General features: G+C 33.9%; 1 protein-coding gene across 1 annotated transcript; it reads right to left on the bottom strand.

Moving 5' to 3' along the window:
• Window positions 1–71: 71 nt before the first annotated feature.
• LOC307169825 (uncharacterized protein) lies at window positions 72–14996 on the bottom strand. The gene is made up of 8 exons (XM_079890652.1): window positions 14663–14996; window positions 10796–11107; window positions 6403–6723; window positions 5026–5367; window positions 4097–4210; window positions 2949–3005; window positions 1610–1635; window positions 72–1322 (listed from the first exon to the last, which is right to left on the bottom strand). Exons 1-8 carry the CDS (start codon window positions 14706–14708, stop codon window positions 1170–1172), a joined length of 1371 nt encoding a protein of 456 aa, XP_079746778.1. The 5' UTR covers window positions 14709–14996; the 3' UTR covers window positions 72–1169.
• Window positions 14997–26744: the final 11748 nt, after the last annotated feature.

The following is a 26744-nucleotide window of genomic DNA, read 5'->3' as shown; positions in this document are numbered from 1 at the left end:
TCTCTATAAATGATTCAATGTTAGCTTATAGTTCAGTTACTTCTGATAACAAAATCACATATTCCAGCTGTAACGAGCGAATGAGATTTGTTTAATGGCACTTGCTGTCAAACGAACAGATATTTCAAGTTCCTTTTCATTTGAAGAAAATAGTGTTCTTGATTTTTGTGCTTAACGTTAAAGGCATTTATTCCATGGCTGATGCTAAGTTAAAGAAAACAAGCAATATAAATCCACATTGAGGTTAAACATGAGAATAGAAAATAATAGAACTGAAGAAGACAAGATGGAGAAAACATCTAAATGCAGGATTTTTAACTTTTAATATCCTACATTTAACACAACATGTAACATTTAAAGGCACTGTTCATCATCTTAATAAACATCCAAATTGACCTGAAAATCTTTTTCATTCATAGTCTTAGTCAGTCATGACTTCTGATGAAGATGGTTTAATGCAGCTTGCTGGTTTCATCAGGAACAACGTCTGGTAGGTACACTGGCAACATAACAATACCAGTCTCTTCCAGTAACGGCAACAATGGCATTATCAACTATCACTATCAGCAGACAAGTTCAGTACCTGAGTGTATATGATTGACAGATGCCTTCAAACACTCATTAGCATATTTTTTGCACATTCTCTGTGAAGAGTACTTGCGTTTCACAGTATGATACCATGTGCAGACTGTGTTTGAGCAGTCAAATAACTTTGTTATAATGCCCATCTCTGTGAGGTTTTTATGTAAACAGTCAGTTGCATCAGATATAAGTAGATGTAAATAGATGGGACAAAACTGATATGTCAGAACAGATCAGAGCATTAATATGTCTCATAGTACAAATGACCAGAATCAGGGCAAATGTCTTTTTGTTCCTGTCTGGGTCATTTTAGCATCTTTGACAAACCTTTGATTAAAAAAACAAAAAAACACCAAGCACTCTTTGTTCTATTGCTGGTAAAATTTTGCTTTGTTTTGTTGCATCATTGAAATTGATACTGAGATGAAATTTCACTGGTATTGGTACTGATTACTGAAATCTGGTATCATGAGACAAACATTGACATCTTCAGCTGATCCTCCTATTCCAGTTTCTATATTCATTGAAAGTATCAAAATAATAAATAATTTTACACTGAGTCTTTGGCAGCCTCATTCTCAGTCGGATCAGGAGACATCATCATCATCATCATCTATATATGGAATGTCATTCCGATCATGGGATATCTCATTGGTATGGTTCGTTGACTGAGGTTCATTATGATTCAAATTATCCATCAATAGAGAGTCTTTCTCATTTGGGGGTGGCACAGCATCAGTCTGTATGAAAATACAGATTCACAGAAGGTGAAAGAAATTAAAAGGGTAAAATTATAATATTTATAAAACAATATTTATACTTAAGTAATAATAATAATAATATAAAAAAATCATACCACTGTTCTTCATTTTATTTTAAAGTAAAACATATTACTTCAATTATTAAATACATGTATTACTAATTTTGAAACCACATACACAGAAACATACACAGAAAACACATGCAGAAAATTCTCACAGATCTAAAACTGTTGCAGTTAAACAGATTCAGTGCACATATATCTCACCTGATCATTGCCATTCGTCCCGGTGCCTGTTTGAACAATAACAAACTCAATTACAAATTACAAAAATACATATTACATTTTCTAAAGATTGTTTTCACACAATAAATGTCATATTTCCATCTTAAGTCAGCTGTATGCAGGGGAGTTTCTAGGTTTTAAAAACATCAGGGGCTGGGGGTGGGTGATAAGATAACATTATTTGCAAGAGCAAATTTTTTATTTATTTTTTTGCAATATTGTTTATTAGTAAACACAAAGTAACACAAATTAACTGTATAGCCTAACTTTATTTACATCTTTCAATTCTCTTCATTCAGTTTTGCCTCATGTTTCTTACCCCTCTATTTTAATATTTTGTTTCTTTTTTCCAGTCAAACTGTCTTATCAAAATTGTCAAATGTCAAAATTCTTATATCAAGATGCATTTACTTGATATGTAAAATAACATAAGATAAGTAGTAGTCTCGTTTCCTGGGGAAAAAAATAGAAATTAAGTGCATTTTGCTTAAAACAAGTAAAATTATCAATTAAAAAAACTGACTATATGTTTGTAAATGCTTATGACTGTTATATCTAGTGGTTAAACATTTGTATTACATTTGATTTCCACCAAATAGCACTAATATTCCTCCTTTTGTTGGATTTTAAATGTCATTGAACAATTTTTAACTTAAAAACTGCTTTTTATGAAACAGAAAGTCATATGCTTGTTATGCTCAAGTGCTTTAACTTCTTTTTAGAGCTGGGCGATTTCTTCCGGATTTAGATCTAACTACATTGTATTTAGGGCTTGTGCTTTCAAGCTTACTATAACAGCTAATATTGCCCACAACCCATTGGAGGAAGAACTACAAACATACAAAAATGTTGGATATGCCTGACCAACAGTGAGAGGTTTAGAAAAGGTTTGAGTGACTAATCAAGTTTAACCTGATACAAATATTTATTTAATGTTATCAGTGTAATGTTATCAGTTTAATGTTATATGTCATCTGCAATAACAATGTGGACTTTTATAAAGATCTATTTGGCCATTAACTTTTAAATGCATCATTATGCATTAGTATGAGGAGAGTTCTCTGCATTAAAGACCCGCGACTGCAGATCAAAGTGATACAGCATTCCTCTCCGATACGGTAGGAAATGAAATTTTGAGGATTTTTTCTTTGACAAGATGATTGACAGGTCAGTTTACTGTGACAGGATGCGTGTAACTAAGTGACAGAGATCAACCGTTAGAGACACAATTGTATGACATGATAGTATGCCCCAAAGCTTCTCTACTTTTCTGCCACACACTCAAAAGTATGCACTTTTACTTCACAAAAAGAGTACATACCTAGACCTTGATTTCCGGGTGTCTCAGAAGTGGAAGTCGTCTTAGTTGGGTCGACTTCTATTGCGGTGAATGAGAGACTACATTAAATATATATATTTTTCTTGTTCCCATTTGCTCAAATAGAAATTTCAAAAAGAGAAATACATAGAGTGAGACTGATAACGGCAGTCAGAAAAGAGAAAGGTGTCAATGTGACCGCCACTCCCACAGCCACTGTATTAGAAACACCCTTGTATTACAGATTTATTAAATGTTTAATTTAGGTTCCAATACAATAGTATATAAACTGAGAAAGCTGAGTAGATTGAATTTAGCATTTGAGGTGTAGATGATGATTATATCAGCTGTTAAACAGAGTTTCCAGTAAGAGATTCCTGCTCTATTGTAAGTTAAATGAGTCAGATTACTGAGACTCTCACCCTTTGTCTTTAATGGCTCTTGGAGCCCAAGTCCCAGTCGTTGAATAGTTAGGCTGATTGGATTAGCATCAATGCATTTGAATAGCTATGATGATTGGATTAGGATTGGTAACACTCTAGAGTCTAGGGCGGTTTCCTAAACCTGTATACTTCATTTACATGCTTTGTTCAGAGTGTCTCCACCTCTATGTAAATCCCTCCCCCTAAATGTATATAAATTGCAATGTAAAGTTCCCTTAGTCAGACTTGGATGATTACAGCGACGCACAGCGAGTTCTCAATAAAGAGTAACTTCTGCTTGAAAGATATCCCAACGTTTCCTGGTCTCTGCTTCGACAAAGGAAAAGCTTCCCACAACCCTCATACTAGGTTTAAATAGTTTTTTTGTAATTTGATGGAAATGTAATATTTTACAAAATATAGGGTTATAAATATACGCATATAAATAAATAAAAAATTATAAAGAACTTTGCAGGATTTACGATGTGAACGTTAACACGCTTCCTCACAGTCTGTGAAAAGGGTCCATGGACCACAGAATCATTTAATTTAAGCAGTTAAAAGTTTGTTTTACTCTCCGTACGTACTGAGTTTCAGAACAGTTAAAAGTTACATTTATTTATGTTCTGCCAAAAATAAAGAAGACTTGTTTGATTTATATTTGCCATTGTCTCTCAGAGTACCGAATGATTAGTCCTAGAGACGCCCCTGGCTGTATGTAATACTCACCATCGTGTTCTGCTTTTGTAGAATGACTGTAGCAAAGGTAAATCCCAGCAGCTGAAGCAACAAGCAGTAGAACAGCAGCAACACCTATTCCTGTTATAGCAGCTGAAGACAGACCTGAATATGGAAGAGATGTAGACAGACAGTCATTATTACTAGAGTAACTGATAATCAACTTCACTGATATTTTTGACTGATATTTAAATTTTTATGCTTTGATCATTAATTTAATAATATTGATTCAACTGATACATTTTTTTTTTTGAGTAACCGCAGCTCGAACAGCATTACAGCACTGTGAACTCAAATAGCACAGAAGCACAGAAAAACCCACTAAATGTATGAATTTATCCATGCTAATACCCATTTAGACTTCAAAATTTGTATATATATATATATATATATATATATATATATATATATACAACGAACACCACTAACCACTCGGTGAGTTGCACAGTTTTGAAAACGAACGTTAGGGGTTGTTTTAAGGACATGTTTGTGCACGCTCATAGACAGCCACTCTGAAGTGGTCAAAGGCGATTCTAAACGAGTCAAAAAGTCGAGACAGCACCCATCGTCCACCACTCTAGTTCATCCAAAACAAACCAGAAAAGAGACTCAAAGTGCTAAATACCGGAATTATTAGGCTTTAATTCAACGACATTTAAGTAGCTTTTGTAAATGTTACTTAGAAGAAAAAAAAACATTGCTGGTGTGCATCTTGAGACAAAACAATGACATATTTTAAGATATTTCAGTGCAAGTTGCTTTTAGTTAAAACAGTCCAAACATACATTTTAGTTTGGGACTAGATTTAAGGGTTCCACTTTATTTCGATAGTCCACTTTAGACATTCTACTAACTATAAGTAACTTTGCAACTACAAGTCAACTAACTCTCATTAGTGTATTAGTAGACTGTACACTCACCCGTACCACTAGTGACAGTGACACTGAAGCTAGTTTTGAAGCTGCTGCTGCTGTTACTGAAGATCTGTAGTTTATAAAGTCCAGAGTCTGTGGTTCTGGTGTTCATGATGGTCAGAGATCCAGTCTGATGATCCAGCTTCAGTCTGTCTCTGAATCTCTCTTTACACTGAACATCTGTACAGATCTTACTCTGATCTCCAGTGATTTCAGCAATGACAGTGTCTTTAAAATACCATGTGATCAAATCATTGGTGTTTTTTATTACACCAGAATCAAAAGTAACAGATTCTCCCTCCTTCACTGACTTTCTCTTCGCTTCATCTCGTTCAACGGCAGAAACACCTGAAACAAAAAAACAACAACAGCTGATTAGAGTTTTTTTGTTTTTTTGCTGAAGAGAAAAAAAGCGACAAAATAAAAGAACCATGCATACAAAATCCACGCAGAATAAATATTATTAACTTTTATTTGAATAAAAGTTTTGTATTTCATTCTTTTGAAAGGATGATGGCCACGTACTTATACATATAACTGGGCAGAGATTAAGAAAGAGGCATGAATTAGAAATTAAAAATAAATGCATGCTTAATGTTAATAAGCACAATTAAGCTGCAAAAATGGACAACATGCCAGGCTTACAAGCTGTCTGACACACATTTAAAATGGACACATAGAAAGCTGCCTGTCAATCAGCACACAATTCCGAACTCAGTTATCTTTCGCCGCTTATTGTGCTTAACGGGCAAATACACACACTTATTTCAAGATTGCCATCTTGGCGAGTATTCACATAATAAAAAGTTGTATTAAATCTCCTTCCGAGATTTTTTTTATTTATTTTTTAAACTGTTGCTATATCTTGTCTAACTAATCTGACTGGGGGAAAAGGCAAAAATTCCCGTAGACTTTACAGTGATGAAATGCACAAAAAAAAAAAAAGAAAGAAGGCAAAGACTCTAACTCAACGGTCAAACTTTTCTTTTTCCAAAACTATCCTTTTTTTATTTTTCATATTAACTACAATAACTATCTATCACTCTATAAATAATCTTAAAATTTTCACACTTTAGCCTTTCAAAACAATTTGAATCATTTAGACAAGGCTTTCTCATGCCCACATCAAAGTTTGTCCAAACTTTACTATATATTGGGATTGCAATATAAATGGAAACAATTGATCATAATAATGCAGTCCTATATACAAGAAAACAATAAAGAGCATTATAAGCTGTTAATTATATTATAGCAATTATAATATATCAATTATAGCTGTCAATTATATAAATTATAAATGTATCTGCTATAATAAACAAAATAAACATTAATTATGCACATTAAAGAATGTATAAAACCTGCTTTTAAACATTAAATGCTCACCAAGAACATCAACATTGAAGATCTTTTCACTTTTACGGCTGATGATCTGTAGTTGATAAGGTCCGGAGTCTGTGATTCTGGTGTTTGTGATGGTCAGAGATCCAGTCTGATGATCCAGCTTCAGTCTGTCTCTGAATCTCTCTTTACACTGAACATCTTCACAGATCTTACTCTGATCTACAGTGATTTTAGCAATACGAGTCCCATTAAAATACCATTTAATTCTTTCTTGTTGGGTTTTTATAATGTCAGTGTTTAGAGTGATTGAATCTCCCTCCATCACAAACACTGACATCCCATCTGTATCAGCACCAAGAGAACCTGCAGAAGAAATGAACAGATAACTAAGTCTATTTCATTTCGGTAGCGGTACAAAATTATACAACAGGAAAGTGCAGTGAAAATGTTTTTCTCCAGATTATAAAGATTGTAATATTGAAATATATTTGTATTCATAATGCAACATGCAAACTAACAAAACACAAGTGAATTATAAGTAGCATCGATCATAAGCCACATTTCCACCAAAATTACCAGGAAGTAACTTTTTTCCCCCAGGCTGTCTGCGTTACATCAATCTAAAGAACCGTGAAGATAAGGCAAATTAGTCTGGTGACGTAGGATTCCGCGTGTCTTTCCAGTTCCCACTGGATTTCGTCCTCTGCATATAAGCTTAAAAAAGCCTGAACCTCATTATCTGTCCATCAGTCGTATTTTTTAAACTCCATTGTGGATTTGAATAGCAAACAACTCTTAATGCACACACCGCAACATACTTTTAAAAACGGTGGTTGAAATAAAGTGCTGTGAGTTGTCAACCAATCAAAATGCTGCGTAAAACCAAAGAAAAACGAATGCTTAAAAGTCAAGGGTCAAGAGCCAAACTGAAGCAAACACTGATCACCATCATGGTGATGTCAAATGAAACCTCTGTTAATTCTCAATATGAACTTCTGTAGACGTATGATATACATAAAGTCGAAGTGGTCAGTAATAAGTGAAACTGGTAATGCTGTTTGTGGAGTTGTTTAATCCACTTGCTGAAATTTTGAGTATTTGAATGTATTCTTTTATCATCAGTTGCTCGTCTCTTCTCCTTTTTCTGTTCTTGTTGTTTCTTTTCCTTAAGTGATACTTATTAACAACAGGTGTTCATCACTAATGCTCAATCGTCACGTAAATTTTTCATTCATTTTAACACTGCTTCAGTGTTGCTCTAAAAGTCTGTAGTGTGGACACATACAAGTGTTCATTTAAAACTGTAAAAGATTTTGCAGTGGGGTGAAAAGGGTTAAAGTACAGAGTGAAATGTAATTTAACGACAATCAACTGTAAATTCATTCATGGCAACAAACTGTAGAAAAAATTACAAGAAAAGCAGTAATATATTGTAAAATGTAACTGTCAGATTTACTAAATGAAACAAGTTAATTTCACTAAAAGATTTGTGAAAGTTTATAGAAAAAAGTTATGTGAAGTCAATAACTGATAAGGGGAGTAAATATTAAACTGAAGTGTTTTATATGTTTTTGCACAAGATGATATAGGAGAGATCTCTTAGTTTAATTGATTAGTTTTAAGGGCCACCATTGTGCTGAAGAGCTCATCTTGCTTCATTTAAAGGCAGTAACTGTGTAGTTGCTGATGCAGTGATGGTCTCTTTGCCAAGTACTTTACCATATGCATGTGTTATTGCTAGCTAATGATGAACTGCAAAGATTTCAGTTAAAGTTATGTTTTTAATTATTTCACTATTACACATTAAGTGCAGTGCTATTTTAAATTAAGAAATATTCTTTTTCAGTGGACTTAAATGAAATAAGTTAAAAGTCCTAACAACGTATAAATTCTAGTTTTTAAACTCGAACTGTTTGAAGCAATCTGTTTTCCAAATGAAATGAGTTTATTTCCATGGAAATAATACGGTAACAGTGTAAAAAAGAAGAGCTATTAAGAGTACATTACTGGCAACCACGGATTACCGTTATTTTACAGCAGTATTTTTTATAGCGTAAAGACTGATAGATGGCTTCAGCATCTTTACAGGAAAACCGCCCCCGCTGTTCCCTTTTTAGCTTTTATCTTTTTATGTAAAAAAATACAAATCTGCTCTGATCTTGGCTCGTTCTAGTTTTGTCTCTGACACAAAGATCAATTAAGCAACAGTCAAAAGCATTATTTAACACAATAAATAATAGGGATGTAAAAGTACACAAAAATCACGGTTCGGTACGATTTCGTTACAATAAGAAAAATGGTCACACTATTTTTCAATATTAACTAACTATACATGCTAATAAGCAAGTTAATAGTGAGAATTTGATCCTGTTACCGGACAACAGAACAAATCCGCAATGCTGGGTTCCTTTAATTTTATGAACAGGCCCCAAAAGTACTGTGACGTGATATTCATAGTGTAATGCATAAACGTACATAAATAGCTAATATAATCAACATGAATAATGTGATTTAAAGGGTTAGTTCACACAAAAATGATAATTTACACATCATTTACTCACAATCATGTTGTTCAAAACTCAGGCTTTTGTTCATCTTCGAACCTCAAATGAAGATATTTAATAAAACCTGAAAGATTTTTATCCCTTCATTTCTGGCCTCTTCAACCAAAACTTTGACACTTCAGATACTACATAAAACGCAAATGAACGTAATTGAGAGCATATAATAGGACAAACTGATGCTTGTGTGCGTCACACGCAATAACTACTGAGCTTTGTGAGGCCCAGCAACAACATCCAATGTTGGTGTGGGCGAGAAAGGTATAATGCATTTAAGTCTTTTACTTGTGCTTCTATAAAGTTCACTTAATTTATTAGAATTTAGTTTCAATTTGATTCTAGATATGTGTTTAATCTGACTTCAATTTCAAATGATTATTAAATTTAGACTGTGTTAGGAACTAACAATGTATTAATTTAAATATTTGATTATTTTGGGTTGCCCATAATTTCAGTTATTCTTTAATTAGGGACCAATGTCACACAGATTCTCACGGACACAAACTCACCAGTTCTGATCTTAGTCAGAGGATGCAGGGTTTACTAATAGTTTCAAGTAGACTGCTCCATGCTTGTTCATAAAAAAGTGTAGTTTTCTTACTCACAAAACTGCAACTTGTTAATTCAGCGATAGACAGAAATCAAAAGGTCCCGCGTGATGTGCCACATGACCCTTATATTGGGGTCTTTAGTTTGACTTATCCTAATGCAGATTTGTGGAAACACCAGCCTTTTAATCTACTGGTGATAGTGATGTCAGAAGAATACAGAATAAATCAAATATATAATACATTTATAATAAAATGTATTAATTTGTTGTATGGTTTCTGTTTCTTGTGACAGCTCATAGGAATTCAGGTCTTACAGGTTCATTCTTGCAAGTATGCTTGAGCTTCCGTTAACCATATTTGATGCAATGAATGTTTGCTAATCAATTTTTATATGTGAATAAAAGCCTAAATTAAATCAGTTCATCATATCATCAGATTGTGTCTCTTCGGGGGACTTGAATTAACCCTTTCACACGTAAGTTTAAAATATTCTGGCTGACCCCCCAGCGTGAGTTTAAAATATTCAAATATATGCAAGTGGAAGTGTTTTGTTGTTTAAACACCTTTATAACGATCTCGTTAGTTGAGCTGTATGCGCGATGGGCGCCGCCATCTTAGTTTGTGCCGCAGACGCAGTTCAGAGAATCGGATCTGTTGGATTGTTTACAACACGTGAATTCATCCACGACTCCCGAAATACATAAAAGTAAGTGGCTGGTGAACTGGGAGAAGAATAGAGTAAAAATCTGATATGAATAAAAATTATAATGGAAAGGATTATTAGGCTATTGCCTCTTCCTTTGACATCAGTGTGTATTTTACAAACTCTAAATGTATTGTTTTTTTAGTACTTATATGTGTGAAACCTAAAATAAACATTATGTGGTTGAAAACACTGAAAAGTTGTGATATATGACAGCTCTGAGTGCGTCTGTCTCTGGCTCAGCGCCAGCCAACGCCCGAAAGCACATTTGAATTTAGCAGTTGATCACGTGATGCGCTGACCGTTCTAATCACACCGGTGTGATCGTACACTCCAGGGACCAGCCTAGACTGATCACACCGGTGTGATCGTACCAATAAATTCACATGAATTATGTTTACTTAAGTTTTATGAACTTTCTGAAGCGTCAGTTCTGGGTGAATGGACGTTCAATAGAGTGACAGAAACCTCTCAGATTTCATAAAAAATATCTGGATTTGTTTTTCAAAGATGAACTAAAGTCTTATGAGTTTGGAACAACATGAAGGTAAGTAAATGATGCCAATTTTCATTTGTAAATGAACTAGCCCTTAATATAAACTATATTAAATGATACTCACCATGGACAGTAACATTGAATTTCTTTTCACTTCTGCGGCTGGTGATCTGTAGTTCATAAAGTCCAGAGTCTGTGGTTCTGGTGTTCATGATGGTCAGAGATCCAGTCTGATGATCCAGCTTCAGTCTGTCTCTGAATCTCTCTTTACACTGAACATCTGTACAGATCTTACTCTGATCTCCATTGATTTCAGCAATACGAGTCCCATTAAAATACCATTTAATTCTTTCTTGTTGGGTTTTTATAATGTCAGTGTTTAGAGTGACTGAATCTCCCTCCTTCGTTGACACTTCTGTATCAACACCAGACAAACCTGGAGATAAAATGAAAAGTTTATCATAAACCACTTCTGTGGGAGAAGGACAAAACACAACAGGAAAGTGTAGCGAAAATGTCACCAGATCATAAAGATTGCGAGTACAGAAATGTCTGTATTCATAATGTAACACATGCAAACAAACAGCAGAATAACATTGTAACAACCCCAATGACAATAAGGGTGATTTACAGGTTCTCTACTGGACCAGAGATTTTCTGTGGGCTCAATGACCAAGGAAACACTCAAGTACCCAAAATTCGTTATACAAATCTAACAATTTTATTTTTGTACAATCATAGTATTAAAACCCAGTAGGGACTGCAGGTTGATGGAATCATGACAGGTACAATTCAACTGATCATGTATTTGTAATTAATGATGTAAGCCCGACTCAATCGGCCCAATGGAGGCATCCGATCAGCGGGTGAAGGTCTCTGTGTGTTACTGTCTTTCCTCGTGGCAAAGTAATTTGATTAAATGAAATAATTTTTTTCATATGTATTACCTCGTTATTTCATCTGACTCTATAAATGAAAACTTTTTAATGATATCTGTGCATCATTAAATGTGAGCGAATGTTTGACTATTCATTTTAACTCTTTACTAAAAATAATGTCAGTTAGAAGAATAAAATCAAATGTTTACAATTTATTATGTCAGGTAAATGTATAATTCCAATTTCATAATCAGTTCAAAGATAATAGATACAAAACATCAGAAGCTCTGGAATAAAGAGAAAATATGCAAACCTAACATTAGACAATAAGGGTGATTAGACATTAGATATTTGACAACACTGTCGTAAAAACTAGTTGGTGACTCTCCCCCCTCTCATCTTCTCCCTCTGGTCATATGCATTTGTTTTCAAAGAAGCCGGTGAAGATCACCATTCAACCCCGAAAAAAGTCATATAACCATTCCAATGACTCCGAAGCTGTTCAGTTAAGGTAAATTAAGCTAAAATAAACTGCAGAGTTCCCCTTTATAGAAACTTTAATAGTAGTAATGTTCAGTTGACTATCAGATTTTTCATTTCCTGGTATATCAACATGTGCTGGTACCCAAACAAAATATTTTAAAATAAGTATTATTCCAGATTGTCTTAATCTATACAATACATTCAATATTTCTATTAAAATATCAAATCTAACTGTTTGAAGGCTGGTAAGTAATGCCATTGAATCTGAACAAATCACAACCTTATTTGCATCACTTCTTCTACCCAACAGAGTGCCATCAGAATTATCACCATTTCTGCAGTGTATACTGAAGTCCCATCCGTTAACCTCCTATATTTTCCTATTTTAAATTCTGGAACATAGAATGCAGATCCAGTACGACCTATCTCTGGGTTTCTTGATCCATCTGTGTATATTGGCAGAAATGCATAATAACCGGTTCTGATATATTCTATTGTATAGCTCTTGATATTATTTTCATTCTGTTTGAATTCCCTCATGAATTTGTAAATCAATTTCAGGTTGAGCTGAAAACCATTGAGGTATTTTTTTTATTGTAAGCTAACTGTTGATGCTATATTGCTATATTATTTAGTGGCATTTCTGCAGCCCATTCCTTTGCTTTCCATGCAAAACATGTTCCTGTTAAGTTTATTGTCTCCCAACTCCCTTCTATTATTGCCTGCCAAATTATTATCCCCCTTATTGAAGTCAGTAGCCTACCTGATTGCCTATTCCTAACCCCACCCCTAATCCTAAACCTACCAATACTAGCGGGGTAGTAATTCCCCACCAAATTATTACCCTCCTAGCATTGGTAGGTTTAGTTGTGGGGGAAAAGTTAGGATTAGGGGTGGGGTTAGGATTAGGCAATCAGATATACTGACTTAAACGAGGGGGGTAATAATTTGGCATGGAATATCGGCAAGAACTCTTTATAGCTTTGATCCCTAATTGCTAATGCAACACAGTGTTTCTCTTACCCGGCACATCATGAGGAAAACGGTGAACGCTAGCGTCGCCACTCCCTTTATTGAGCAGCTTACTTACAACATCATTGATTTCATTTACACTTTAACTCTCAGACATAGACTACATGAGTCTCATCATGGACGATCTTTAACAGCTTAAAGCTAGGGTAGGTAATCCTGTTCAGAAAAAAAAAAACATTCCAAATTTGTTTAAACTGTCTTTATATACCAATACATAATTAAAATGTAAGTACTCTGAAAAAGAAAGTATAAAAATCGAGTGTCTGTAGACCTCTCACGACTGTTGTAAACACAGCTCATTATTTCCATTCGCTCCACCCTCTCCCTTCTGGGCTCCTTCCAAAGCCACGCCCCCAAAACACATGAACGCGCGACGCCAAACGCTCAGGCTCAGCTGGAAGACGCATTTATTATTTACCTGAGACGAGTGAGAGGAAGGAGCAGTGCATGCAGTGACATCATGTCAGAATCACATGTAATAAAATACCTAATTTTATCACTATGAATATAAACAAATATGATGGCTTTTAGTACTCACTATCAAGCTAGCATATCGATACTGGTAAAGTTTAAAATATTTATTTTGATTCGGTAACGAGCTATATTTATAAGGCAAAGCTAGGTTGCATTGATACACGTTTTTCCACAACCATCAGTTAAACTGTGATGAAGGTGAATTTCGTGTAAGAGTCATAACATATACGGTGTTTTGCATGTAAGAGTTTCCATGATGAAAACATTGTTGACTCTGATGAGGACTAACGTTACACTCCGGTGACAAGTACCGCATCGTCGGTTCGAGGACAGGTCCACTCCGGGGTCGAGGGCGAAGCAGAGGAGGTCGTTCAAGAGTGCGGGCAGGGTCCGAGGAAGTAGTTTAGCAAAGTAGCAAAGCTGGCATTGGTACTTTTTGCTGCATTTTCTCAGCCATTGTGCCGCAAACTCCTGCTTACTCGGTGTAGTGAGCTGAATATTACCGGGAACGGTGACATGTGATGAGTGCACGCAGGGCTGTGCACGCAGTGGTGCTCGGGCACGAGACATGAAGGCATCTGATTGGTTCTTTACATTCGCACCGAATGGCAGTGATTGGTCAGAGTTTTTACTGTCCTACAGCTGCTACAGAGGTCAGATTTTTTTCATTCCTTTTTCTGAACACATAATGTATTGACTACTATCAGAATGGAAGGACCATTTCACCCAGTATAAAAAAAAATGTTTCTGAATAGGATTACCTACCCTACCTTTAATGAACATACTTTACACATCCTGATTCACATTTCGCTTCTCGGACATATTTGTGCACACAGTAGCCTACAGATCAATCATTATGTAGCCTACGGTATTTTCATAGACTCGTCGCTCGACCCCTTATGATAACTTCCCAATAATGGCTGACAAGTGATATTTAAGACGTCATTTAACACCATTTGCACCTTCATTTTTTTCTTTCTAAAACTACAACACCATCCTAATCGCTCGGCAACTTAAAACAGCAGTAGCCTATCAAAACACTTATGTCAAATGCGATTAAAACCAATACAAAATCACATTCGTGATTCGTCAGAGAGATTGTAACAAAAATGCTAATGTCTTACCATGCACGAGGAATGGACACAATACGAGCCAAATAAAGGTAATCATTTTAACTTTTCCACTGAAAAATGAATGCAGATTTTGTGGAAACAAATGTGTTACGACTGACGTCTGTCGCACAGGTGAAAGCGAAAGTTATTTCGACATCGTAGCGCCGAATCTTGTGTCAAAAACAACGTATTGTGCGTTTAAGAGCTGTCAGAACTTCATTCGTGTTTCGCCAAAAACCTTTGGTGGCGGCGAATGTGGACTCGAAGAACAACTCGACGTGCTGCTTATTTATTTTTCCCTCTCCTCGTTTCCTTTCCTCGCGTCTCAGTTACAGCTCCATTCAGGAGGGAATTACTCAAGGAAATAAAATTAGGTAGGCTATGACAGGTTTGAAAGTGACAGGTAGGTTATACTGAAAGCGATACTGGGAGCCGGTATGACAGGTTTGCGACAGGTATGAGAGCGAGACTGCGAGGAATAGACTTAACATGTTTTCGAAGGCACAAATAGCTCAGAAATATCACAGTAATGTAGCAGCGCCAGGCCAGCTGTCTTGGGGTCACGTCACAGTAATGTAGCAACGCCAGGCCAGCAGTCTCCAGTGTTGGGGTCACGTCACATTAAAGAGCGCCAAAACGGTGTTTTATTCTTTGAATTTCCTTATAAATTTGACAGAATTCGAAAGCTGATACTTTTTTTAATCAAAAGTACCAAATCACAAAGCTTATTGTGATATGTTGGACTGGAGGCACAAGTTTTGTGTAAGATTTTTATAAACAAATATTATAAATTACACTTGAAATATTGTTACAAAAAGTTATCGATTTACCTGTGAGAACTTTTTTAGGCTATAGCAAAAAATATTGTTAATGAGTTTACTTAGGACTGTATTGTAGCTACTGGTTCAAACTAGCTGTGCTCGCACTGGTGTGTCGGTCAGAACACAGGAGGCAGGAATCAGAAGTATCAATTTAATTAAGTCCAGCATGAATAATCACAAGCACAATGAACGGCACAGTCAGACCACAGGACATTGCATGAACTTATCTTATCAGACGTGGTATGAGGTAGTATGTTGTGTGGTCTGAAATAGTAAATAATAAACAAAAATTAGCTAATATCAAACATTTCCATCATCATTAACAACGGGCATTTATCCCAATATTGTTCTATTATAAACATAACATTACTTACAGTAATACCGATTTTTACCACTAGGTGGCGCATAGCGTTCATAAACGGAATTATCCGAAATGTCTTTTTGCTAGGTCATTATACAATAAGATAAAACATATAATTACATAACGGATCTATAGGTACATTATTCAAACATACATTTATACACAGGGAAAGCATTAATCATTGGTCAGTATTATACTGAACTCAAGTGTAGGCTAGATGGATTTAAGAATCAATGGTTAATCAAAATGAGAATTTATTAAAATGACCCGATGCAGCAGTATAGCCTATAGATATATTGGCGTCCAAAATCACATTTAGCTGTTGTGAATTACTTATTCAAAATAAGTACCTACTCAAAAGAGTAAGCTATATGTGATTTTGGCGTCTTGTTTACAAACAAGACGTTTGTAAAGGGTGTGCATTATTTTTCTAATAATTCAACGGCCTGTCGTCAATTATTCCGCTTATACTACAGTTACCACACCTCGAAACATTGTTCAGATTATGTATTTCAAGACGTTTGTAAAGTTTTTTTGTCATTAAAATGCTCTTTTATGTAGGACTAATTTCTTACGCATCTAATCCAGTGCCTCCGTTGCTAATTCCAAAACGTCATTTTAGAGTTAGTAACGGAGGTTTGAGCCGCTGATAGCAGACTAATGCTGGGACACACGACTAGCTGACACATTCTCTGACTGTTTTCATCGACTGCAGCAGATTTTAAACACCGACTTTGAACACAGACTGAACGCATGTGCGTTTGGGCATGATCAGTCATAAGTATCAAATTACATTAATTATGCAGTTATTAATGCAGCTATTAGAGAGAGATGTTGCAATAATGAGACAGAAAAATGTGCGTCAATATTATTATTGATTTATTAATTCAATTCGTTTTAATTAATTCGTTCGTTCATTCTTTTTTTTTTCCATTATTGACAGATGACAGTAGACTATAGCCAAATAAATGAAACTCAAAGCCCTTTTAACAAGTAGGCCTATCAATAATTATTTATTTGTTATATTATCTGCAATAAGAATCCGTGCTCAATTTATTTAGCCTATATCAGTTTAATTTTCTATTGATTATAGATAGGACTATATACTTTATTTATTCAAATTAAACTGCATGTTTCTATTGATTGTGAAGCTAGACATTGAAAATTGCAGATCAAGCGCATGCGGCTAAATGCTTTTTCTTGTTATGAATTGTATCCTATTTTCCGTTATTACAGTTAACTACGCGAAGTGATATGGAACTGTAATGCGGTCAAGACCTGCCTGGAACTTTAGCGTGCGTTTCCCAGAAAATAATGCACACATTAGAACGTTCGTAAACCAATCAGATTCAAGCATTCAACGGCCCTGTAGTACAAGAATACATTCTACATTCGCCATGTGACCTACCAGTGTCAATTGCCTTGCTTCACTGCCATTCATAAATCCTCTCCTGTGGCCTCATGGGATAGTAAAGTGTCCATCATATACCCAAACTTCAGAATCTAACCGGAAGAGGTAGGTCATCCGGGTAGGCTACTTTTTGCCCACTCTTTTGAGTAGGCTACCCGTGAATTCGGACATCCTCCTTTTGTCACATACTGCTTTTCACCTACTAGCCAATAGGGATGCGATTTCAGATGCAGCCATTGACAGATGAGAGTTCATCAGAAATGCCCAAAAACCAGGAAGTAATCATGCATATAGCGAATTATGACCGATCATTTGCTGCGTTCCAAACCGCATACTTCCCTACTATTTAGTATGGGAAAAAGAGTAGGCGAGCGAAAAAGTATGTATGAATCCAAAAGAGTAGGCGAGAATTACCTGGGTGACGTACTAATTATCGCGAGATTCGGACTTAAGTGCGTTCAAATATGCCTACTTTCCTACTATATAGTAGGCGAAAACAGTACGTGAAGGAAGCAGTACGTTCGAAACATCAGTATTCATAAAAGAGTAGGCGAGAAGTTCCCGGATGGCTTACTGCTTCCGCCCAGATTTTTGAGTGCTCAACCGATGGATACTCTTCTATCCCAGGAGGCCACGCGAGAGGATACGTCATAAAAAAGAATAAGGATAGGTCATACTCGAACGTGACGGAAAGGATGACGGACGAGACTCAAATGTGAGTATTACAAATCAAATGATCGCATGTGTTGAACTACTGTACAGTAAACTGTTGAATTGTTGAAGATGTAAAGACGCTATATTTGTGATTTTGCTGTAAATCACATTTTATTATGTAGCTAACAGAGAAGCTCCAGTAAGGACACATACGTCTCCAAAGTGGATTTGCATACATTTTAAACCGTATACATCTTAAATACAATTACTAAATGTCTTATTTAATATCTGGCAAGAAAATCTTCTATAAGAATTGCAGATTACTACGTCTAATATAGATATGAAATAGGCATCTGAGTGATGTATCTGTACTATTATGTAGAACAAATCTATAAAGTAACTAAACATAAGTTATCTATTTTATTTGTCCATTACTGTTGATAAATTGAGGAACATTTATGTTGGATAAAAAGTTAAAACAACAGTTCATAAATAAAGAGATAAAATAAAGAGATTCACATAAAGAGGTAATGTGAATCATGTCTGGATGTTACAGGGACAGATGAACAGATGTGTGTTTATCTGGTGGAGAGTGGCTCATGAAGCTGAATGCTGCCATCAAAGGCTCTGTGACATTACAGAAATGAATAAATATTTAAATCTTAAGTTGTAGTTTATTTTAATTATTGTAATTTCAAACAGAGCTATTACAGCACTTTTCTGATTCTTGATTTCTGTGCATTTGCTGTAGATCTTTTGTGGAGCAGGACCTGCAAGGAAAGATGATGGCGGCATTTGTGGAAAAAAGCATTTTTGTCTTCTAAATAATACTGAAATCAAATTACATTGTGCGGTTAAATGACTGCTTTTGTGTTATGTTTGTGCATTTTTGTAGGATCTGAAATGTCAGCAGGCTGGTGTGAGCATTGAGGATGAGGAGCACAGAGCTGAATCCTGGAGATGGTGCCATGGATGAGACCCTCCATCACTCCACCTGCCCTTACAAGACCCTTGATCACTCAACCTGCTCTTATTGCCTCAGATTGTGAAGCACAACACATCACGCAACAACCTCCGGCACGAAGGCACGGTTCACCTCTGGCGGTCAGCTGATTCATCAGAATAAAGCCGCAGAATGGGAACCGCTGTGTTGAGATGGCAGACGGATGTGGGGTTCAGCGCCTGTAGCCTACATATATGATTGTAGTTTGAATAAAGCTTTGTTTCATGTGTTGACTTGTATATGCATTTGTTTATTGTGTGATGGTGACTTTGATTCATTCTTTGACTAATTTATTACGGTAATATTTCTCATTGTTGTCAGTAAATAAAATACAATTATTTAATTAATGCTTTATTTATTGTTTGAATGAAAATGTAGATATGTTCACTATATACACATCTAGAGTGTATTCATACATAGCTATTTCAAATGACATACATTACATTTTGTTTGTTTTATTGAATTATATCATTTTCAGTAAAAAGTTATATAATTAATTGGTCAGCACAAGTTGTTATTATTGTATGTTTTGGGGTGGGATAGCAATGCAATTCATCCTGGGGTAAAATTATTTTTTAATAATGATACTTAAATTTTTCGAGTATAAAATCAACAGTTTTCTCCAAAGGTGAATCTTCACACAGCTGCCTTTTGTGCAGACATTACAAACGCTGAGGAAAACCGTTCTAGGTAGGGCTGTCCAGTTACTGATGTTATGAGGTATATATATATATATATATATATATATATATATATATATATATATATATATAGGCTATATATATATATCATGGGTTTGCAAACAATATGAGATTTTATACACTGGAAAAAAGAACATAAGGTTGAATATCTTAATATATATTTTCTTAATTAATGATAATACATTTAAAAATGCATTTTTTGTTTTTTATAAGCCTGAGGGATGAAACGAGAGTTAAATTTAACAAGAAAAAGAGGAAAACAAAGCAGTAAGCCACTTTTGCTTATGGATGAAAATGTTTGGATATAAAATAAAGAAATTAACAACATAGGGTGGATTGCCCTAATGTGGGACACTGCCTAATGTGGGACACCTAAGGTCTAGTGTTTGTAGGTCCCCCATAAATAAATGAATGACAGTGAAGCTATGGGTAACCCTTGTGAAAAAAAAATGCACTTTAGTGTACTTTTATAAAGTGTACTTATTATACAAATAATATACTTTAAATGTATACACAAGTGTAACTCAAATGCAATATTTTCACCGGTCTGAATGCTGATTAAGTATAATTAATTTGAAATATATCACATATTAACCTCTTAAGTGTCACCGGCCCACCGGTGGGCCCAAAATCATTACATATTTAAAACAGTAATATCCTATAATAAACATAAACTGATCTTGACAAACTATATATCATTTGAAAGCTTACAAACTCTAGTTTTCATATTTGGTGAATGATTTCCAAAATAAATTAGAGAGGAGCTGTAATTTATCAATTTGCAACAATAATATTTTCATATTCCTAAGGCGTGTTCAGACCTTTATTTTGAAATAGCAATGAACATGAAAAATCATGAAAGAATGGATGAAACCTCAGTTTGTTTTCATGCCAAGAGTTCAAAAGATATCATCCATTAAATTATTTTAGAAAAAAATATACTAATATGTTTTTAATAACGCATATGGAAATGAAGGCGCCCTTATATGGGCAGTAATGGAGTCTGGTTGTCACCTAGTGAAAATGTTTGGTACTGCGCCCAAACAAAATCTCACTGAAAGCTCATTTTTTGAGATATCAACCTAAAATTTGAAACACAACTTATTCAGATTTTTGGCTTTGATTTTCTAGCAGTTTTAGAGTCGGCCAGGTTTTAAAAATATATATTTTATATAAAATATGAATAATTAAATTTTTTAAATTGTACATTTTCATAAACACAAACTTATATAACTTTTTTTTGTTTCACTTTCTTAATTTATTTCACTTCAACAAAAATCTGCCAAATGTCTTCTTTAAAACAAGACCAATTTTACGTCTATACTCCAAAGCATTCTTTAATTACAACCATTTAAAGTCGAAATGTGCATTTTCATGTATATTTAAAAAAAGGGGGGGTGACACTTAAAGGGTTAAGTTGAAATAAAATGCAATAAGTTGTCATTAAGAGTGATTTTTTGGTACAACTTAAGTGGGACTTTAATACAACTTTATATTTACTTTCATAATTGCTTCTAGTGTCTTTGAAATTGATTTAAAGTGTACTTTCCAATGCACTGATAAGCAATTAATGTGAACTAAAATATACTTTAATGTCAGTTAACAATACACTTAATGTCAGTTAACAATACACTTAAGTGTGAATTAAATGTAATGTTTTCACCGCTTAAGTGCATTTTATTTGTATTTAATTTCAAATGTATCACAAATTAAGTTCATATTAAATGCAATTAGTTGAACTTTTGAATGCTTTTTTTAAACATAAAATGGGACTTTAATACATATTTAATAGGGGTGTAACGGTACGTGTATTCGTACCGAACCGTTTCGGTACAGGGCTTTCGGTTCGGTGCACGTGTGTACCGAATGACTGAATGCAATGTTTTGTGTGCGGAACATAGGTACATTTTCGTGTTTCCACACGAACATATTAAGTGGCGGAAGTCTCCGCGTTCAGCGCAAATCCCGCCCTGCAGCTGATTCTAATGTTTTTTCCTATTAGACATTCTCTGGTTTTACCGGTTTTACCCGTCGTCACTGTAACAACGAAATAGACTGCAGGGCGAAAAAAAGCTTTTCCGCTTCGTGTGCGCCGCCGCACTCTCCGTTCCGTGGCGTGCGCGCGCGCGCGCGTGTGTGTGTGTGTCGGCCCGCTGCGCTCTCTGCTCAATGTTCGAGTCCGTGTTTGCGCTGCGCGTTCTGCTCTGTCGTTAACGGCCCAAACACTCCAATCATGTACCGATCACGCACTGGAAAAGCAAAGTCCGCTCAAATAAGGTGAAATTTCTCAGTAGTAACTTAGATTTCTGTTTGCTGAGCTGGTATAGTCATGCTGGCAACAATGGTAAAATGACCTGCTCTGATCACATGCTCTGGTAATAATAGCTTTGTACTATAGCTTTGGACTATATTTTATTTTGATAATTATTAAAAAAGTGGGAAAAAAAATCGTAAATTGATTGTTGATTGATTATTGAAAAATAATAATACATTAATATATTTGTTTAATATTATTTTAATATAGGGCTATTTTCTGTTCCTGCACTGTAATCATAGTTATTTATTTATATTTTTCATTATATTTTATTATGTGATATTGGTTTGAGACTGAGAGTATTTTATTTAGTGGAGAACTTTGCAGCAGTATTTTATTTCTTATTCTTTTTTTTATTTTATATCTATTTTATTATATTTTATTAAAAAGTGTTTAAAAAAGTGTAAACAACTTGTTAAAAAAAGTTTATAGTAATAAACAACCTGCAGTTTAATGTTTGCATTTCTTTCCCTTACTGTACCGAAAATAAACCGAACCGTGACTTTAAAACCGAGGTACGTACCGAACCGTGATTTTTGTGTACCGTTACACCCCTAATATTTAATGAATACTTTCAGTGTATTTAAAATATAGTTAAAGTGTAGTTTAATGAACTGACAAGCAATTAATGTGAACTAAAATGTACTTTAATGTCAGTTAACAATACACTTAAGTGTGAATTAAATGGAATGTTTTCACCGCTTAAGTGCATTTTATTTGTATTTAATTTCAAATGTATCACAGATTAAGCTCAAATTAAATGCAATTAGTTGAAATTACGAGTGCTTTTTTGAACAACTTAAGTGGGACTTTATTACATTTTTATTTGAACTTTGAAATATGATAAAAGTGTACTTCCAAATATACTGACAAACAATTAATGTGGACTAAAAATATACTTTAATGTAATATACATGTACAGTATTATATTATTAAATACATTTGTAATTAAAACAAATAAACTTGCAATTTTTTTTCTAATTTGAATAAAAAAAATCTTAACCTAGTTACAATCAACACAAATTCAATTTAAAACCCTCTACATACATTTACTGACAAAATATCTCAAATAAATACATAAAAACCTTTCTGTTGAAAGACAAAAACCCCAAAAAAACACTATACATAAACAGTTACAACACCTTAAAGGGATAGTTCACTTTAAAATGAAAAATCTGTCATCATACTCGCCCTCAAGTTGTTTCAAACCTGTATGAATTTATTTCTTCTGCTGAACACAAAAGATGATATTTCGAAGAATGTCAGTAGCCAACCAGTTAACTGGTCCTATTAACTTCCATATTAGGAAAAAAATTACTATGGAAGTCAATGGGACCAGTTAACGGTTTCGTTACAGACATTTTTTTAAAATATCTTCCTTTGTGTTCAGCAGAAGAAATAAAATCATACAGGTTAGAAACAACTTTTGAGGGCGAGTATGATGACAGATTTTTCATTTTAAAGTGAACTATCCCTTTAACTCATTTATAAAGTGTCTGGAGGACAATGATGCTTATGCACAATCATTTTCTCTCTCATACAAAGGTACCTAAACCTATCCATCACAGAAAACATTTAGCATTTTTACATTTTCAGAAAACATCATTCTGTATGGATTTATTAGATTGTTTGCATGTAATGTACTGGTATTACTATACTTGAGGTAATTTGGTCCCCATAACCTAGGGATTACCAGTACACGCATCATTTTAAAAGCAAACACACAGTACCTCAAACACACAACCCATGAATTAATACAAACAAAATGTGAAGAAAAGAATCATTCCATGTACAACACTAAGATTCAAACGGGTAATGCTTTACAAAAAGGTTAACATGAACTAAGAATGAATAATACTTTAAGCATTTATTAATCTTAGTTCATGTTAATTTCAACATTTAATAATGCATTATTCAAAAGTTGTGTATTAAAATTAGTTAATGCATTGTGAACGTGCATGAACAATGACTATAAATTGTATTAACTAACTTAAAATATATTTTAATTAACTAATATTAACAAAGATTAATAAATACTGTAAAAAAAAATGTTAGATCATGTTGGCTAATACCTAAACTAATATTAACATAGCACACTTTACATAGCACTAACATTAAACAGGACAAAATGCTTACTCCAGCATTACAGTGAATATAATTTTGTCTAAAAACAAAACAAAAACTGAAGAAATCCAAAGGTACAAAAACAAGAAAACGGAAATCATGTCACCAATTTGTTTGAAGTTGTTGTTAAGTGCTGTTTATGTCAATGCCCCAGAAGCTCTCCAGAGTAAATGTGAATGGAAATGTTCCAAAGAGGCAGAAAAGTCAAAAAAAATACCTTGAAAAAAAAAAAGAAAGAAAAAAAAGAAGGAAAACATTTGTTTATAAAACAGATCCAGTCCATTATTATATTTGGCTCAAATGAATTAAATTGATAGACAGTTGTGTTTTAAAGTTTATATACACCTTGCAGTAGGCTATCTGCAAAATGTTAATTTTAGCAATAAGAGGGATCACAAAAATGTATATGTTCTCTTTTTATTTAGTACTACCCTGATGAAAGCAGTTTATTCTGCAAAGCATAGGTAAACTTTTGACTGTTAACTGTTGATGAATGTGTGATGAGTCAAAAGAATATTTTATGCATATAACAATTATGTTGACTGAACATGTTATGCATAAGATCCTTATAAACATATCTTTAAACCATACATATTTGACATTCATTTTTCTTTCTGCAGCGGCAGGAAATAACACAGTATTACATCAGCTGAATACATGTCTGAAACATTTGCCTGAGAAAGTCCATCCGATCTATATAACTTACATAACTTAAACCAAACACAATTTTAAAGTAAATTCATCATGAACACTATAACCTTGTAACTGAGTCAATTTGAATCGAATTAAACGCATTTCACAATCACCTCGTGTTACAGCGTTCACAAAATGGCGGACAGTCTGCATATCAACATATTCACAACCCCGAACGTCATTACTCGAAACATCTGCGGCATATACATTTGCATTACAGATCTCGTGTGCATATTATTAAGTTGTTGTAACAATAATACCTGCGTGCAAAATAACCGGAAAAATTGATGAGACAGGAGCCACTGTGTCACGTCGCACCAAATCCTTAGCAGAGAGCAGATGAGAGTGCGCAGGCGCACACAGCTCCGAACAGCGCATTTTTCAAACTCCAGTGAAGTAGTGCGTCATCATGACGTAGTATTTCCGGCGCATGCGCATTAAACAACATGTTCGTATATTTCATGCATGGTTAAATGTTATTTCCATAGACAGTATATAAAAGGGTTATTTATTTCAGCTTTTCTGTTTAAGTTGAAGTTTATCTATAACTCATTGTGTTGTTAGACTCTGTAGCCTAAATTCACAAAACTTGACTCTTTCACCTAACTAAAAATCAATATTTTTGTTCAGTGTAGTTCTCTGATTACAATTAAATGTGTTTAATTGACTAAGAAGTTCTGAACAACATAATGATATTGAAAGTATTCTGTTCACAGTTGTAAAGTACAACACATTACTATTATGCTAAGACTCCTCTCATAAATTACATTTTATTGTCAAATATTATGTATAAAACAGACAAAAATGTCAACAATATGTACTTGATTATAATGTACAAGCAAATGTATTGGAAAAATACATTTCAAGTGCATTTCATATTATAGACTAAACAAATTTAAAATACATTAACAAATTATTTTTGGACAACACACCTGAGTTGAATCAATTATTTTCCATGTTTTCCATTAAAGTTCTTATTTTATTTAGTATATTAGTCAATACATCAAAATAAATTTCCTTTAATAACTTATAAGTTTAACTTTAATAACTTTAAAACACTACAAAATCATAATTATTTAAAATGTTTGTTTAAGTAAAACTTAAGTAGACATTATTAAAAAGTGCATTTTTTAAAACATGCACTTAAGTGTGTTTAAAAAAATTTACATGAAAGTGTACTTTCTTTAAATAAAATTAATTAGACATTATTATAATGTGCATTTTTAAAAAGTACACTTAAGTGTGTTTAGAAATATTGTGATGAAAGTGTACTTTCCTTAAGTAAAATTTAATTAGATATTATTACAAAGTGCATTTTTAAAAAGTACACTTAAGTGTGTTTAGAAATATTGTGATGAAAGTGTACTTTCCTTAAGTAAAATTTAATTAGATATTATTACAAAGTGCATTTTTAAAAAGTACACTTAAGTGTGTTTAGAAATATTGTGAGGAAAGTGTACTTTCTTCAAGTAAAACTTAATTAGACATTATTACAAAGTGCATTTTTAAAAAGTACACTTAACTGTGTTTAGAAATATTGTGAGGAAAGTGTACTTCCTTCAAGTAAAACTTAATTAGACATTATTACAAAGTGCATTTTTAAAAAGTACACTTAACTGTGTTTAGAAATATTGTCATTAAAGTGTACTTACTTTAAGTTAAGCTTAATTAGATATTATTACAAAGTGCATTTGTAAAAAGTACACTTAAGTGTGTTTATAAATATTGTCATTAAAGTTTACTTACTTTAAGTTAAGCTTAATTAGACATTATTACAAAGTGCATTTGTAAAAAGTACACTTAAATGTGTTTATAAATATTGTCATGAAAGTGTACTAACTTTAAGTTAAGCTTAATTAGATATTATTACAAAGTGCATTTGTAAAAAGTGCACTTAAGTGTGTTAAGAAATATTGTCATTAAAGTGTATTCCATTTAAGTACACTTAAGTGGTCTTTAATATTAATTATATTATACTATCTGCAAGTGCACTTTTTAAAAAGTATGCTTTT

The sequence above is a fragment of the Squalius cephalus genome (assembly GCF_949319135.1).
Source record: "Squalius cephalus genome assembly, chromosome: 13".
Lineage (NCBI taxonomy): Eukaryota > Metazoa > Chordata > Actinopteri > Cypriniformes > Leuciscidae > Squalius > Squalius cephalus.
Note: the sequence above shows the minus strand (reverse complement) of the source record. Positions and strands in the feature narration are given on the sequence as shown.